The sequence below is a fragment of the Astyanax mexicanus genome, chromosome 17 (genome assembly GCF_023375975.1).
Source record: "Astyanax mexicanus isolate ESR-SI-001 chromosome 17, AstMex3_surface, whole genome shotgun sequence".
Lineage (NCBI taxonomy): Eukaryota > Metazoa > Chordata > Actinopteri > Characiformes > Acestrorhamphidae > Astyanax > Astyanax mexicanus.
Window position 1 is genome coordinate 8966518 of NC_064424.1, and position 18638 is coordinate 8985155.

The 18638-nt window shown below is 38.1% G+C and overlaps 1 protein-coding gene across 5 annotated transcripts in view; it reads right to left on the bottom strand.

Annotated features, from left to right (window-relative positions):
- igsf9bb (immunoglobulin superfamily, member 9Bb) overlaps nucleotides 1–18638 on the bottom strand; it is a 204558-nt gene that overhangs the window by 39847 nt on the left and 146073 nt on the right. For all 5 annotated transcript variants that reach the window (XM_022676039.2, XM_049466493.1, XM_049466492.1 and 2 more), the window contains exons 8-13: nucleotides 15919–16061; nucleotides 14358–14498; nucleotides 13745–13861; nucleotides 12660–12810; nucleotides 10509–10620; nucleotides 17–192 (exon numbers count right to left, since the gene is read on the bottom strand). In XM_022676039.2, coding sequence (XP_022531760.2) covers nucleotides 17–192; nucleotides 10509–10620; nucleotides 12660–12810; nucleotides 13745–13861; nucleotides 14358–14498; nucleotides 15919–16061 — 840 coding nt within the window. The remainder of the gene's footprint in view (nucleotides 1–16; nucleotides 193–10508; nucleotides 10621–12659; nucleotides 12811–13744; nucleotides 13862–14357; nucleotides 14499–15918; nucleotides 16062–18638) is intronic.

The following is an 18638-nucleotide window of genomic DNA, read 5'->3' on the forward strand; positions in this document are numbered from 1 at the left end:
AGGTGCACCAACCTACCTAGAGTGTTCACAGTGACGACCTCGCTGAAGGGCCCTGTCCCCAGCTTGTTCTGGGCCAGGACGCTGAACTGGTAGGCCGTCTCGGGCTCCAGGCCCTGTACCAGCAGCCAGTGCTGCCCGCTGGGCACAGGCGTGGAGAGCCAGTCATGTGGACCCAGCTGCTCCCTCTTCACCCTGTGGAGGGAGCCACACGCACAGAAAACCAGCTCAGCTCTGAACCCTAACTCTCTCTTATAGACACACACACACACATTCCTATGCACACGCGCGCACACACACTTCCTCAAATAACGATCATCATGTCACTCGTCGTATTGATGAAAGCGTTGCCTGCAGCTAGACACGTTCTCAAAAAAAAAAAGAGTAAAGAGAAAGCCTGTTTAGCTGGCGGGGTTTAGGGGTAAGAGCCTGGTGATATCTAATAGCGCTGAAGAACCTGCCAGGAGAACAGCATGCATGGGCCAGTGGACTATTTTTGGGCTATTTTTTATATCAGTTGCAAAAAATGTATGTGAACTATTTGGGATTACTTGGATTTCTGCATAAATTGGTCATTAATTGGTCAAATTTGTGTAAAAGTCACAACAATAGACAAACACAGTCTGCTTAAACTAATACTACACAAAAAATTATATTTTTGCTTGGTTTTATTAAACACAACATGTTAACTCTTAACTCTCAGTGCAGGGTGGTAAAGGATGTGAAAATTTGGATTTAATAACCGGTTGACCCTCCTTTGGCAGCAACAACCAATAATCAACCAAAGACCTGAACAATGGTCAGGAGGAATGAGTCACAAAACTCAGCAATATTCTTGGGATATCTGGTGTGAATCGCTTTTTTGGGTCGTTGTCCTGTTGCGTCATCCATGCCCTGTTGAGCTTCAGGTGGCAGACAGATGGCCTTAAGTTGGTCTCAAGTCCTTACTGTAGATTTGCAGTCATCTTTACAGGACTTTACCACACCTAGGGAGAGTAGCAACAGTGCTGAACTTTCTTCATTTGTAGACCGTCTGTCTTACAGTGGACACATGAGACACACCAAGGCTTTTAAATATATATTTTTAACCCTTTCCAGCTTCATGCAAGTCAACAATTCTGGAACGTAGGTTTTCTGAGAGCTTGATCTTTTGTGCGAGGCATGATTCACATACTTTCCCCCCCTTACTGTAAATGTTAACATGTTGTGTTTAATAAAACCATGCAAACATATAGTTTTTGTGTGGTATTAGTTTAAGCAGACTGTGTTTGTCTATTGTTGTGACTTAAATGAAGATCAGAACACTTTTAACGACCAATTTACGCAGAAATCCAAGTAATCCAAAAGGGTTCGCATACTTTTTCTTCTGTATACAGTGGGCTGAGACTTGGGCTGAGACAGCACTCATAACGTGAAGCAGAATCAGTGCATTAGCGTAGATTAGGGTGAGTCATGGAACGGCAGGAGCTACTCCTGACAGTGTGTGAACACAGACATAACTCCAGGTGACAGACGTGAGCGGAGGACAGTGATTGTGTGTATGATAGGGGCGGAGGCCTGGGAGGGACATAAATCAGAGTGTGCTTACTGTGCGCTTACTGTCAGCATGCTCTCTGCTCTGATATACTGCCCACGGCATGCACGGTGAACCTGAGCCTCATTTCAGCACAACACTCATTCATCCTGCACAGCCAGCAGGGGGAAGGCGTGAGGGGCTGCTGCCTCATTCTGCTGATGTTAACCCACACTCTGCTCCTGTCAGTCTGCGTGTCTGCTTCTGTCTGTGCTAATTATGAGAGCGGGAACATTTCACAACTGATTGCTTGAGAGAACTAATCAGTTAATCATAGCAGGTATCAATATTACAATACTGAACTCACTTTTTGCAGTAATTTAAGTAAAGTATTAGTTACAATGTCATATCATTGTTTTTATTTCTCTATATCAGAGTATCTTAGGGTAACATAGTTCCTAGGGGTCACAAGAGTGATGCTATACTCAGGGATGTATAAAGTACTAGAGGCCCAGCTTTGAAAAAGTAAAAGTACTCCGTAAAAGTGCTATATCAAAAAAACTCACATGAGTAGACTTGAGTGGAAGTACTCAACTCAATTACTCAACTTTTTTTGTACTTACATATTGCTTAAGTAGTTTATTGTAAAATGTATTACTGAAGTACATAAGTACGGAAGGTTTATTACAGAAAGCAGTGTAGCATGGCTGAACAAGCAGTCTACTAATTTTTAAATAAAAAAATATTACTATAAATATATTACAAGATTGGTCAAACCCTAATACTTTATTAATGGTCACAGGGGGCTGCTGGAAGTTGTTTCTGTTGGTTTTGGAGGTGGCGGCAGTGCATAAATCGAGCAGCCACTCCCATCTCAGTCAAATAATTCAAAAGTTTTCATAAATTTACAGACACCCCATATTGAAATTACATTACTCTGCTTGCCCAAGTAAACTGAATTGCTAATATATAATATTTAAGTGCTTGGTTGTGTAATTAATCTTAGTAACAGTAAAAACATATATACATATATTTTTATTAATTTATTTCCTATTTATTTCATATCATACTTTGTCCTTATGTGTGCTTCATAATTTGGTGTCACATACAAATTCTTAAACAAAAAACCTAATTAATGAATTACTTTCCACATATATCTTTCTGTAATTTAATTGAATTGCTTTTTCAATTTTTACAGATATATTTTCGATATAAATTATGTACAGTAACAAAACGCGAATGCTGTAATTTTAAACTGTGACAGGATGTGCTCTACTCCACTACACAAAATACTTAATCCCATGTTGCTTTTTAATACTTAATCTCGCAGTGCTCTTGTCGTAATAGCTCTGTATAATAGAAGAGCTGTGACTCCGGCCTGTGTGTTACTCACACCGGCACAGCGGTCGTCCGCGGCTGCATCTCGCACAGGAAATGGCAGCCGCATGCCAAGGGTCTACGTCAATGGGCCTGATGTGGGCTGCTGTGCAGAGTGGCGGAGGGCACCTTTAAAGGTTAGGCAGGACGGCCATTCATTCAGAACCTTTACAGTGTGAGTCACTCGGCTCCACTCTTCCTCCGACACCTTTACTCAGTCAGCTCTTGGCAGTGGCCTCCGCTCAGGAGGGGCTCCCGCTGCGCACAAATCAGGCCGGAATGTGCCAGAGTCGGACGCAAAGGTTGAGGGAAGTGTTCCGGAGTTCTGCTGCAATTCAGTCCTGGCTCTTTTCTGTCATTTTTCACATTTTTGCTAAAAGCTAATGTACTTTCCTTTTTCTTTTGATTTCACTCTTCCTGTTTTTAAATGCTGTATGAATTGCTTATGTGCTGTCACGGTGTTCCTGCAGGTTTCAGTGAGTTAAATTCAAGACTTTTCTAAATGTAGACTTTTTATGACCATTCTAAGTGAAATTTTAGACCCGAGTTATTACTTTTACCACCAATCTTAGCGTGTGTCAAACTGCTTAAGCCTGCTGAGTCTTTTCGTGGCAAGATGGTATTTTTCCGACTTGGCGTGAGACTCATGCACCATCACGACTATACATCGTTTGCATCAAGCTTCACATTGATTACTGGGGACCACTTGAAACCAACTGTTATCAAGCCAAGACTCACTGAAAACACATTTTAACATGTTTTTCATTACCATAGGTCTCAAAAAACCTAAGTACATAAATAAGTATCTATTTATCTATACTTTACTGGAGGTATTATTTTTCAGACAATGAGACACACTAACAGCAGTTCAGTCTCACGCTGTCCTGCCTGGAAAAACTGAAATCTGCTGCTGATCCTTACAATATGAGTAACTATAGCCCTTTTAAATATATTAATATTGTAGAGTGAAGAATAATCTTAATGCACACTGAACAGAATTTATTTGTTAACTGGAGAACCAAGGAAAACTGCAATAAACTGATAAACAGCTGCTTAAATATACTTTAATGTCTCTAATAGCTTCAATAATAACATATTGTAAATTGATATTAAACTTTTATTGTTTTATTTGTGCAATAAAGCTTTTGAGAAATATCTATTTTTAATACTTAAATATTGAGTATTTTAGGTCTGTTCATATTGTTTATGAAATCATGTAATATATTTAGTTTTGTAGGAAGGAAGCCGTGTAAAAAGTTGTTGGCGTATCTTTTTGTAAGGTCTATTTTTGCATTCTTCAGCTGTTTTTCTGCTACTGAAGTCTGATTTCTTTATATATTATATAATTCTGTAGGACAAAGTAAACCCTATAGTAATCAAAGCCTTAATTTAAAGACATAATGTTTATTATTCATTATTTAAAGTATAAATATATAAAGTAAATACATAATAAAAATACCATGATATACAGTAAAACTATCAGAATCTTAAAAAATATCGTGATATTCATTTTTGGTCATACTGCCCAGCCCTACTTTAAATGCAATTACATAGCACAGCAGTGGGGAGAGTTCTCATAAGGTAATAGAGCAGTTTAAAAGTAAAAGTGTTGAATTATTATAATACAGAAACACATGAAATCCTCTGTGGTTTCAGACACTGTTCTGCTAGAAATGTATCTGTTTTCTTCAATTTTACATAAATGAACAAGATATGGTAATTAACTCTATAGTACAGATGCGACAGACAGTGACAGTATTAGTATTGGCTTCTGATAAATATGCTTGGTATTCTATACAGCCCCTCACATTAGGGGTGGGCGATATGGCTCTAAAATAATATCACGATATTTCATGGTATTTTCACAATAATGATACTTTTGGTGATATGAGAAAACACTGAATTAGAAAAAAAATATTTAGAATTTTATTGTTGCATGCAATATGATATGGCTAACTGAGATATAAAAAAATAAGAATTTTATCAGATTTGTAACAGAAGTCAATGATTCAGAATGTCAAGATATTAGTAATGCACTCCATATATTAGTATATCTCCACATATCCAGAATTATAGTCATATAATCTGTCTCTAGTAGATATATAATATAATATTTTTCTTTTGCTAAAAACGGCAAAAAAGTAGTACTCTGATGCAATAATTAGGGGTGGGTGTCATGGCATGATATTTCAGGGTATAATATCATTCACGATATTCAAAATGTTTGATGACAAAAATGCTGAAAATGACAATGATGATGAGGTTAAAGGACTTTTATTTTGCCTTTTTTCCCCTAAAGCTGCTCTGCTACAGGTTACAGGATGTAGGACAGGTTGGCACTCTGCCCAAACAACAACAACTGGGACATATTCAGGCGGATGTAAGGCGTATAGTCTCTTGTATATGGGTGTGTTTGACTGTGTGTGTGTGTGTTTGACTGTGTGTGTGTATGTGGGAGCTGCTGCATTAGCTGAAGGGCTCAGAGATTAGGCTGCTGGTCTTAATCTGGTGGGCGGGGAGGGCATGTGTCATGAATATTGATGCTGACGCTGTCCTCTATCAGTGCCTCTGCCTGCAGTTCAAAGGCACAACGTGAGCAGCTCTCTAACACACACACTTTCATCCACCAGCAGGGCCGCACAATTCTCAGCATCACCCTTACAAAGTGTAGTGAGCAATTATCATACTGCAGGAAGTGCAATATCACGTCGCACTACTGCTTGAACTTTCTGTTCCATATTTATCAGGTAGATTTTACACTAATCATCAAAAAAAACCACTAATTTAATACCCAAAAAGTAGTGTAGGACTGTAATGCTGTTAGGAACACTGTTCAAACAGGAAAAAAAACACATAAATACTACAAAATTCTTTAATATTGTAGAATATAGGCCACGGCTGAACTATACAGTTCCGGAAAAAATAAGAGACCGCTTAAAAATGATGAGTTTCTTTGATTTTACCAAACTAAAAACCTCTGGAATACAATCAAGAGGAAGATGGATGATCACAAGCCATCAAACCAAGCTGAACTGCTTGAATTTTTGCACCAGGAGTGCCATAAAGTTATCCAAAAGCAGTGTGTAAGACTGGTGGAGGAGAACATGCCAAGATGCATGAAAACTGTGCTTATAAAACAGGGTTACTCCACCAAATATTGCTTTTTATATGTTATTTATAGGTATATATTTAAGTAAACTGAACATTGTTGTTTTATTCTATAAACTACGGACAACAGAGTTCAGAAATCAGTATTTGGTGGAATAACCCTGGTTTGTAATCACATTTTTCAAGCATCTTGGCATGTTCTCCTCCACCAGTCTTACACACTGCTTTTGGATAACTTTATGCCACTTCTGGTGCAAAAATTCAAGCAGTTCAGTTTGGTTTGATGGCTTGTGATCATCCATCTTCATCTTGACTATATTCCAGAGGTTTTCCATTTGGTAAGATCAAAGAAACTCATCATTTTAAGTGGTCTCATTTAGCATAATAAGCCCACATTACTAGATAAAGCCTTACCTAATATCAATGATTTTTTTTATATCATATCAATTAACTATGGGTTTATGGTTAAAAATAAGACAGCATTTAAGGCAAATATAACATATAAACACTAAAACATTACAGTACATATATATTGTTTGTTGTTATTTTATCGCCAACAAGTTTCTGCATTCACTGCATTCACATCAGCAGCTGTAACTGTGGCATTCCTTTATTTAACCATATTATCTGCTTACACCACAAAGACAAATAAGCAAAGGCACTGCAAAGCATGTTTCCATTCTATAGGGAAGAGAGCAAGGGGAGCTATAGAATGCTGATATTCATGGCGAATATCACTGGGGACTGCGCCAGTGCGGTAGCAGAGCTGGGGGCAAGCGCAGGCAGCATACACAGGAGGAGAGAAAACGAGAGAGAGAGAGAGAGAGAGAGAGAGAGAGAGAGAGAGAGAGAGAAAGAGAGCAGGGGAAAACAGAGGCAGCTCAGTCGCAAAACGTGCTGCTAGTTAGTTAAGCTGAGGCAGGAGCTTGGCGAGATGAATCCAGTCATTCTCACAGCAAGAAATACACCCCCAAAACATCCCATAATAGTCCCTTTTACAACACTGTCCGCTCACCCACATTGAATGGAAGTTAAGCACATTCTTCGATGTTATACTTACATACTGGGGAAATATGGCCTTTTGTATAGGATTCACCTACTGTAGCAAAAAGTGTGTGTTTCACTGGATTGGGAGAGGGCATACGACACAGTCTGCACATTAATACGTCAGATTCATGCATTCTCAATCTCGTTCATTCTTAATATCTGCTTTATAAAACTCTAAAGAGATGGAATACCTTTGTCTGGGTCATGTTGGACACTGGACCAACCCATTACAACCCATAACCAGATGAATTAGACTACATTTTACATAGAGGACAATATGTCAGAATAAAAGAGATAGTTGTACAGTATAATGTTAAAGCTCCACTAGGTAGGATTGAGATTTTGTGCTCGTGGGCTCCCCCTACAGTTGTAGAGTGTAATAAATGTTTCAGGTGGATTAGTTTCTCTTTCTCATTTTCTGGCTTTCACAGACATATTCGGTCTCTTTCCAGCTTCAGCCAGAAGTGTCTGTATGTTAGTTTGTAAAGAATGAACCAGTAGTTCTTGTAGAACTGTTAGAAATAAAGGTCGGAAAGCAGGTCGCAGTTCTCGCGAGCGTTGGTCGCGGCCGCCTCGGTAAACTTACAGAGTCTGGTTTGAGCTCAGAGGAGCTCGGGCACAGACATGAGAGCACCGCTATTCCTCCTATTACACCTCAATGCAGCGCTGCAGTGAGTTTCAAGCTGTAATTTTACTTCTTTAAAAAGATCAAAAATCAAGGAAATCCTACCTAGTGCTGCTTTAAGTGGGACAACATAATCAATCTGTCCACAATGGCCCTATCCTGTTACAATAACCAATATAGATTTTTTAATGCACCCAAAATATACAACATTATAGGCTAACTATTGATATATACCTCTGGTATGTCTTTTGTCTGATGTCAACATCTTATACGTATGTCCATTCCTCATCAAATTAAGTCTTTAGTTTTAATTATTGATTCTGTATCTAGTTTAATATTGTCTGTATGATTTCGCTTATTTTTTTGTTACTTGTCTCAGTAGCTTGCATATGAAAATTAACTCTTGAGTCTAGAATTATCATATAATGCACACACCTTTTATAATGCAATACTGGTAATTATGCCGCATATTGTACAACAGTGGATATTGCATATTATATAACGATCATCATGCTTCTCTTTTATTAACTTTCATTAAGTCAGTTATAACTCAGGCAAATCACATAGACACTATTTCTCATACATTAAAAGTTGGGCCACCACCCTTTCTATAAAGCTCATATTTGTACAGGTGTACAGTAGTACAGTACAATAGTGACCCCCCCCCCCCCCCCACTCAACCTGCCTGCTCTGTTAACTCATTAATCAACCATTCTCAATACTAATAAACATTCTCAATACTATTAAAATTTTACCTTCAAATATCAGTTTCAAAATCATAAAATGAGGACTGAAACTGTAATTTTAACATTTATAATTTTTCATTGAGATTTTTTTAGAATATTAAAAAAAAAAAAAAAAAATCATACTCAGCATGAACTTTAAAATTTTTACCTAACAGTAGGGGTGGGCAATATTATATCGTATACAATATATCGTGACAGAAATATTGTGATACTAAAAATCCATATCGTGATAATAGGGCTGTTCTGTCTTAAAAGTAGTCTATTATTTACTGTGAAGCTTTAGGTGTATTTATTGTATAATTGTTTTATTTGCAGTTTATATGCATGCACTAAATATTCTGCAATATTATTTGCTGCATTATATTATTTTATGCTATACTATTTATTTTGCCACATTATGATTATGCTGTTATTCTCTTATACTATATTCCTGAAATGTATTAATTATTTTTCTGTTTTCCTATATCGCCAAGTATATCGTTATCGCAGAAATACCCTGAAATATCGTGATATTATTTTAGAGCCATATCGCCCACCCCTACCTAACAGGCCATTAAAGATAATAGAGATATAACCCCTAATTTTTTTTTTTCTGTGGCCCTCCTTGCACCAAATTGTGGACCCCTAGGGTGCCACAGCCCCCCGTTTCTGAACAGCTGGTCTAGACAAAAAAAAAAAAAAGGTTCCAGACAAAAGTATTCCATTTCCATTTATTTTCTCATCTCTGTTAAAAGCTAAACTGCTATAAGGTAATCTGTTCTCTTCTGGTCTCTTCAGGCCAATGCAAACCTTGTAAAGTAGAAAAGCCCCCCCCACCCCACACAGATGCAGCAGTCTTTCAGCAGCAGCACAGCTCAGAGTCTGTATGCATCAAACGTCTTAGTATGAGAGAGCTGATCTAGAGTCAGTATACATGAAGAATACATGACCTTAGATCATAGAGGTGGGAAAAAAACTGATTTAACTTTTTATATTTAACATTAATAACTCACACATTTCAAAAGTTACGAGTTGAAAAGTATGTTTTAAAGTTTTAAAGTAATGAATTCTAACCTCTTACACCAGAAAAAAGCCAGAAACCACTTTGATTGGACAAGCGTACCACACCATTAATTGTGTGCGTTAACGCTTTAACTTTGACAGCTCTAGATAAAAGTTTAGCAGTTTAGTTAATACTTCAGTTATGGCTCTTTCACAAAGTTTATCCTCTTGAGACCCTACGTCCTCATAAGTGGACATTAAATTTCTGCTTCTCTGCACCATGATAATAAATTATTATAATATTTTTTTTAAAGTTGACCCTTTGGCCTCATATAGAGATACTGCCCATAGCAGCAGAGATACAACATTATACTCAATTGATTAAACAAAAGATGAGATGAGAATCCCAATCAAAAGTTAAACGGTCCAGGTAACAATTCTCATTGAATTTTATGATTGAATGTAGTTCATTTTACTTACTGTAGAGTTGGGTCCTTCTGATCCCAAATGGCAAGGACATTTTTTTGTTTTGTTTTACTACTGTCCCCATATAAGGACATTGTTTTTTTGTATTTTTTTGTTGCAAAAACGATTTCCTGTACAAACACAACGTTCAGTTTTTATACTTTGTAGGTCCTGCTAATCTCAAATTGCTAGGATAAATTTAAAATACACACTAAGCAAAAGTCTGGGTCTAAGGAGGATATATATAAAAGGGTAGAGTTTTTAAAGATGGTGCCAGCATCTTCAAAAGCAAGTGTAGCTTTTGATCGGGAGACCTTTGGTTCGAATAATCTCCGGTCATGCAGCTTGCCATCAGCTGCCAGAGCCCGAGAGAGCACAACTGGTGTTGATGCATCATTAGTGATGGGGATATACAGCTGGCTAGCAGCAGTTTAAGTAATTGTTGCTTTAAATCAGCTAAATGACACTGCAAAACATCACTAAATTAAAAAAATTACTGTATCATGATCCTCTATTGTATCATGGTTCCCACCTCTACTAGTTCAGCCCTGTTTTCCCAAGACGTGTGATAAATACCACCACTGAGGAACAGAGTTAGGAAAGGAAGCAGAAAGCAAAGCATGCTGGGATGACTCACACATGGCCGTACCAGACTGAGAATGTCTGCTCGAAACCTCCGTCATAGCCGGGCTCCCATGACACGTTGGCCGAGGTCGTCGAGACCAAAACGCGGACGTTTTTTGGGGCGTGAGGGCTTGTGCCTGCGGGAAGTGGACAACGTGTGTCAGAAAAACAAGTTCTAAGATCACACTCCCACATGTTAACACTGATACTGGCCTGTGTATTTCATTCTCATACTTGTCTTTTGGCACTTTCTGCAGACAGGGGTCCCTTAGCTCCTTTAGTCACACTAGGATTAGTTTAGTTACTCCCCCTTATACACCCACAAGCCCATGCAGAAACACACACTCACTTACACACACTTACACACTGGAATTACAGTATATCAACAGTAAATGGACACAGAGAACAAAAAGACGGAGAGTGAGTCAATTCTACCGTATCTTTTAACCAAAGCCAGCAGGCCTGTTAACAACCAGATGGTTTGAAGTCAATTACAATGAACAACATGCCTTTAATTAATGAATCAATTAAATCACTCTTTTGAACAGAACCTTAAAACAGAAGATGCATTCTTCTGTGAAAATACAGATAAAAAAAAAAACAGGTAAAAGAGGCAAAGATAGAGACAAGCTGAGCCACAGATCGGGTATCGAACACCTGCAAATTGCCCATCCAGCTGCAGCCCAGCTGCTAATGACAGAGGCTGCAAAGATTTTGCCTCACGCTGCCCACTTCTTTCTCATTCATATGGAAGCAGGCCCCACACAAGCAACTAAACCACTAGGCTACTCTGCACTGAAAAAAATGATGAGTAAAATTTACTTTAAAAAAGTTTTACAACTTTCTGCATTTGCTTTTTTTAAGTAAATTTATTTTCAGATAAATTTAAGTAACTTCAACTTGGTTTCAATACTAATAATTAAGTAAATAAATAAGTGAACTGAACTTTTCTTTTCTTAAACTTTACTTAATTTATTTTTGCTGAATCAAACCTTACTTTAGTTCGCTTTACTTAATTTCTGTATACAATATTACCTAATTACAATTACTTAATTTATACAATTACTCAAAAAATGGATGATACATAATATATTATAATTCGTGAAATTCAATTTTTTTGTTAAAACACACATATTACACTCTCTTAACACATGGATGGCATGTAATGCATTCTTTTTAGTATATGTAAATTTATCTGAAATTAAATTTACTTTCGCAACTTTCTGCATTTGCTTTTTTTTAAGTACATTTAATTTCAGATCAATTTAAGTAACTTCAACTCTGTTTCAAGACTTGTTACATAGTGTTACATAGAGTAAATAAGTGAACTGAACTTCAGTCAATCCTTTCTTTTATTAAACTTTACTTAATTTATTTTTGCTGAATCAAACCTTACTTTAAGGAACCTTCACTTCATTTCTACATACAATGTAACCTAATTGCAATTACTTAATTTATACAATATTACTCAAATCATTTATGATAAATAATATATTATAATTCCTGAAATTTAAATATTTTAGTTAAAAAACATGGATGGCATGTAATAATTTTTTTTAGTATACTTAAATTTATCGGTAATTAAATTTACTTAAAAAAGCAAGTGCAGAAAGTTGCCAAGTACATTTTACGCATCATTTTTTTTCAGGGTGGACTTCTAAAACTAGGCTGATGAACGAACCCTTCTGCAGCTGCACCGCTAATACAGGCCCCATCTAAATCTAAGCTGAAACGAAACAAGCACAACACTATCTGTGCTCCACTCAACCAACACAAACCCCCTCTCACAAACCAAATTGGACTGTACGCCTCCTTGTGTACGCTCCCAGCCAAACTAGATACTTGCTCGTCTGTGATATTCAAATGGCAGCGGCACTGCAATTCACTGGCCTGGCAAATTGCTCCTCACTATGTCTACCAGGTGCTGCAGTTTACAAATTGAGCTTTCGCGAAGCATCAAATCACGCTGATACGACGATACCGCCTCCAGAGCCCAGAGAGAGAGCCACAGAGCCGCCTCCGCTTTCAATTTAGTGAACGGAAACGCCTGGACTCTGGAAATACATTCACTCTAATTATAAAACCACCCCCCCCCACAGGCAGGAAACGTCAAATTAGCCCACGTAGACACGTCACAGGTTTGCATCATCAGCGAGCCTCGTCCGCCGGCTCCTACCGATTACGAGGAGGTGCGTGCTGGCAGTGATGCTTGTGGCGACGTTGCTGGCGACACACTCCCACTCCCCGTGGTCCTCCTTGCTGAGAGATTTGAACTGTAAGCTGCCTCTCGATAGGACGTTGTGCTTGCCCCTGCTGGGCTTCCCTACCTTTGTGAGAAAGAGAGAGAGAGAGAGAGAGATATCAAATGAAAGTGTATTAATTCTGTTGAGGAAGACATAGAATTAAAGGGTTAAATTGTGCTTAACGCTTTGATGCACAAAAAAAAACAACAAGATATTTAAGAACCTAAAATAGAACAAAGAATACCTCAGCCAGTATGAAATAAGCTAGGAAAAATAATGCGGGTAATTTTTTACTTATGCTGTGCATTAGAGGGGGTATGCATATGTTGTACATTAAGGGGTTAATTGGCTGATATGACTGTGAGTAGTGTGACTTTTTTTTAAGTATGATTAGGCTAGGTCACAAAGTTCTTTACATGGTTATGTCTGTGTTTCATGCCTGTCTCGTAGCCATTCACAATCATATGACACTGCACATAGTACTTCCAGAAAGTAAATCACCTGAGTATTGATTTCACCTATTCACCACAATATATATATATATATATATATATATATATATATATATATATATATATATATATATATATATATATATATATACACACACTCTTACTTTACATACGAGTATTGATGGATTTTCCTCGTACAAAGGTGGCTTGCCTGCCCTCTGATATTGTATTGCCTTGCCTGTGTATGAAACTTGGACTGTTTATCGTTTATGGTATGTTTACTTCCTCTTGCTGTTGTTGATTCTTCTGGTTTTGACTATTCTTTTGGCCACTACTTTATTTAATGAAGTACTTTATTTGCATTTGTGTGTGTCTGAGTTCTGTACGTGTGTAAATTAAAATCTGTTATCTGTAGAGACAGATGCATGATCAATATATTGGATTCTGGTCGGTCACTATACATATAAATATATATATTTTTTTCACCAGCTAAATGTGCAAAGCAGAGGTTTTGACTGTGTGTTGAGATGACTTTCTAAATGAAATAAATCTTTCAGTCATGTTACCTTTCTCCAGGTAATGTTGGGGAATGGGTCTCCTTCTGCCTCACAGGGGATGACCAGCTCTCTTCCTGCTTCCTGCCTGTACTCTCCTCCAGGTACCACCAGAAACTTAGGGGGATCCTGCAAATGAGCAAAGACTAGAAATGTACCAGTATCAAATACATACCACCATCATCATCATCATCATCATCATCATCATCATCATCATCATCATCATCATCGAGCTCAAACTATGAAACAAATTTCCGTTACCACTTTAAAATAAGACTACCTTTATAAAGGGTTTATAAATGGTTTACAATTAGTTTATTAATGGTTACTAATTAGGTTGTAAATGCCTTAAAATCATTAATAATCAGTTATAACATATACGTAGAAAGGGCAACAATATAGATGGCTGTGGGTTCACTATTTGGCAAACAACAGGTCATTGTTGCCCTTCCTACTCATGTGTTATAACTGATTAATAATGATTTTTAAGGCATTTACAACCAAATTAGTAACCATTAATAAACTAATTGTAAACCATTTATAAACCCTTTATAAAGGTAGTCTTATTTTAAAGTGGTACCAAATTTCCTACATTCCTCTGTCTGTAGTCTGTATATGCAAGTACCTTTAGCACCAGGGGGGCGGGAGAGGACGGTCCCATGGTACCCAGGGCATTGTAAGGCACGCAGGTGTAGGTGCCGAGTGAGTCCTCCGTCACCTCAGCCACTCGAATACTCCCATCCTCCATCTGGCTCCAGCCAGGGTACTAAAACACACATACAACAGCACTGTTACTCCAAACACAGGATATATGGCCTTTAAAATATGTAATTTTAGATGCTTTAAACTTTTCCCAGTGTATTTGGATCTAGGGATGACATTTTGCAAATATTCTTGAATATAAGTCCCAATCATTTACACAGAACAATGACTAATTAACTATATCTGTTGGAGACAGATGTCAGGGACAGGTAAAGCTAATTTTTACATTGTACTCAGACAAATTAAATGAAATAAGAAAATTAGAATCACTTTTCACTCAGTAATCTCAGTGTCAGTTTAATACCTTTTTTCCATCTGTAAGATACAAGCTGTACAGGGCTAGAAGAGTAACGTTAGCTAAGCTAACCTAGTCTTCGCATTTTTTTTGCTTATGTAGTTTATTGTGGGATTTTTTGATAATTATTAGTTTATCCATTTAAGATATTTAGAATTTAAGGCCCAGTAAAAAACATATGTCCCACACAGACTCACGTTACATCAAGCCAGGAAGTATGAGCAATAGTGTGAAAACAATTAGTGCTGGGGCGCCTGGCACATCCTGGGGGAAGAAGACTAGTTTATGACCTAAAGACCTGACTTTTGTTCAAATCAAGTTTGCATGTATTTTCCATGTCTATGCGTGAAACCATATGTTTCTTATGTGTGTGTGTGTCCCCTGGATTGAATAAACTTGCTTTTCTCTGAACCTGAACTTGTTTGATAAAGTACGAGTAGAGAATCGATACTGTTGAGGTCAGCAGCAAAACAAAACCCAACATTATCTATGATTAGAACAGCAATACTGAGGTAAATGTATGACTAAAATTGCAATGTTAAGGTAAAAAAGTGGCAAATTGAATGAAAACCCATAGAAAACCACATAGGTGTTTTGTATTTGGTATTCTGCCTTTGGCCAAATGTCCCATTTTATTCTGATTCAGCAACAATGTTCGTTTTGGTGCATCTCTAAGTATCTCCTAAATATTAACTAAGAACAATAGTTCTATACAGTATTATAAACAGTTCACCAGAAGTTCCTTAAATAACCCCTTTTTCATGTAATTCACCACAGTAAAAAAAAAACAACAGTCCAACCAGGCCAATAACTATTTAAGCAACCATTGAGATTCTTGTCTCTAAGCTTGTAGAAGAGAAGAGAGGATGAGATGATATCCTGTTCTCTGAGTGAATGGTGAGTCATTGATCGCTGACAGCGAGAAGCTAGAAACCAATGTGAAGCTCTGAGTCAGTCCCACCTCACACACTCCTTCTCAAAAGCCTCCAGACATTTGTTGCTAAAGCAGAGCTTCACAACACAGCCGAAGCACGAGACGGAAAAGATAAACAAAAAAAGCAGAGGATACCCTTCTTCATAAAATCCTCCCCACAGCCTCGCTGCTTTAGCCGGCCTTTAGCAGCCTAACCTTCTCTATCCGCAGAGGCAGGCCGTCTTTTCTCCACTTCACTGAAGTGACAGGTGGGTTGGCATCCACCGGGCAGCGGATGAACCCCGGCAGTCCGATGGCCACATAAATGACGGGTGGCATGTTCACCACGCGGGCAGGGTCTGCAGGAAACACATAGAGAGAAAGAGCGAGAGAGAGAGAGATACTTGTTTTAATAACATATACTTAAAAGTAAATCCACAGTGTCTGCTTATAAGTCATAGAAGTACCACCCAATACAATACCACCCACAATAAACAGAGCAGAGGGTGGTAATGATTGTGTCCGGCAGTGTCTGGCTAAAACTGTCCATGTGAACAGACAAGCAACTCAAGCAATTCAATACAGGAGGTCCTGTATTCTGCACACAGCGTTCTTTAGCTTCTATGAGACAAGGCACAAGCCATGGAACAGGATACTAGTTATTATCTAAGGACATTTGGCATGTCAATGTATATAGCCCTACATTTTCCAAGGAAGTATAACTAATATTAATAATGTCCAAATGACAGTGGATATCCATTCTAATGAATGCATTGAGCCATTTTTTTTATGTTGCATCCATTGCTGACACAGATGTGCAAATCTCTATGTGCAAACCCACAGAATGTATATCTTTGTAAAGAGGTACTGTCAATAGAAGGAGATTCTCTGGAGCAGATGAACATACATCCATTGTCCTGATAGAGGGGACTAGCATTGAGCTATGGAGCAGTAGAACTGTAAAGCAGCAGCAGAGCTTTGGGATGAGTTGGGAAGTTAGGGATGATGTGGGGTGGTGTACATCAAACTCCTGTCCTCACGTATGCTCTTTGTCTTGTTAAATGCCATCAAGTTCTCACAGTAATGCTCCAGAATCTAGTAGAAGTCTTTTATGGATGTTAGAGGCAGTTACTAGGACATTTACTAGTTATAATACAAGGGATGCACTCAAATGAACAAAAGACAAGGAAAATGAAACATCTGGTTGAACACAAACATGGTTTTTGGTAGGTATTTTTTTTTTATTAATTTGATTACTTTTTTTTTTTTTTTTTTTACAATTGAATACATTAAATAGCCTAAATAAACTTTTTCTTGATTTTCAAAAAACAAAAACAAAATTGTTATGTATTTTGTATACCAAAGTATTTTTGTCATTTTTGTTACAAAAAAGGTACAAATATTTGATGCATCCATAGATAATACCCTTGAATTTAGAAGAAACATTTTTGGGCAACACTCTGCAATAAGGGGTCATTAAATAACAGTACTATTGATATAATGTGTTATCGAATTATTAATTGACACTCGTTAAGACTTACTAGTTAATCATTACAAAAATGTCTCCATTTACTATTAAGCAACAGTATTTACAACATTCTTAAGCATTAATACAATGTTTATTACTGTCATAAGTACTGTTACTACGTCATAAGTAGGGTTTCCCATGTTTCTATATAGAAGGATGTAGACTTTTACTACATCCTCTTGAGACCCTTTGTCCTCTTAAGAAGACATTACATTTCTGCATCATGACCCTACATTTCTAAAAACGTTAACCCTTTGTCCTCATATGGAGACACTGCCTGTACCGTCTGGTGGTTGCATGACAACATTACTCTCAACTGATTAAAAATAAGATGGCGGGAATCCCAGTCACAGGTTTCTACAGCCAGTGCAGACTGAAACATGGGCCAGGTAAAAATTCTCATCCAATTTTACGTTTGAAACTAGTTTATTTACTTACTGTAGACTTTCTGTACAAAGACAACATTTAGTTTTTAAACTTGTTCAGTCCTACTGATCCCACATAGATATGATAAATTAAAAATGCACACCAAGCAAAGGTTCAGGTCTCAGGAGGATATAGAAGAACCTAATAAGAGTGTATTATGGTGTATAAAGGGTTCTTTAGGGAATCAAACTAGTTCTTGCTTCATTTTTTCAAGATTACAAGAAATAGAGAAAGCTGTTGTACTGCTACTGGACTTTAGCAGTCATTAGGCCTCGCTGTTGAACCATTGGCCGCCTTTCAACCATTAGCTAACATGGAGATGAGAGAAGATAGTCCCATCAGATTCCAACAGCGGCAGCAAGCAAGGGGATAGCCATCTGAGTGATTAGGCTGGCACGCATGACACAGATCCTCTAATGATGGAGTAATCCCCTAATCAAGGATCATGTGCTCCCGTGCTGCGGCCAGAAATATGGATGACGGTAGCTCTGCTGGACGGAGAAAATGAAAAGCGTATTGAGCCACATGTCTGACCTTGTATGTATGAAGCAGCACCAGAAAAAGCACCAGAAAAAGCACCAGAAAAAGCAGACAGGCGTGAAAGGGACGGACGGGTCCTGCTAGTGCAGATGGGGCTTCTTCTTCTTCTTCTTCTCTTTTTTTATTCTGGTTAGTGGGAGAGTGGATATCTTAGACACCATCGCAGGTACGCAGTCAGTCATGTGTAACGCACAGCCAGCGTAGATCACTGTCTCTCATTAGAGTGCAGCCTCCCACTGTAGGAGTCGCCGGCGGGGGAATATGCGCCAGAGCACTTTGAAGAAATCCACTGCTCCATCTTTACGCTCGGCAAAGTGCCGGGATCTATTTTTAGCATTGGTGGAAGGAGGAGGAGGAGGAGGTGGAGGTGCGGGGAGGGAGGGGGGTGGTCATGGGTGCAGACGGAGGGATTGGGATAGGGAAAGATGCGATAAGACCAAGA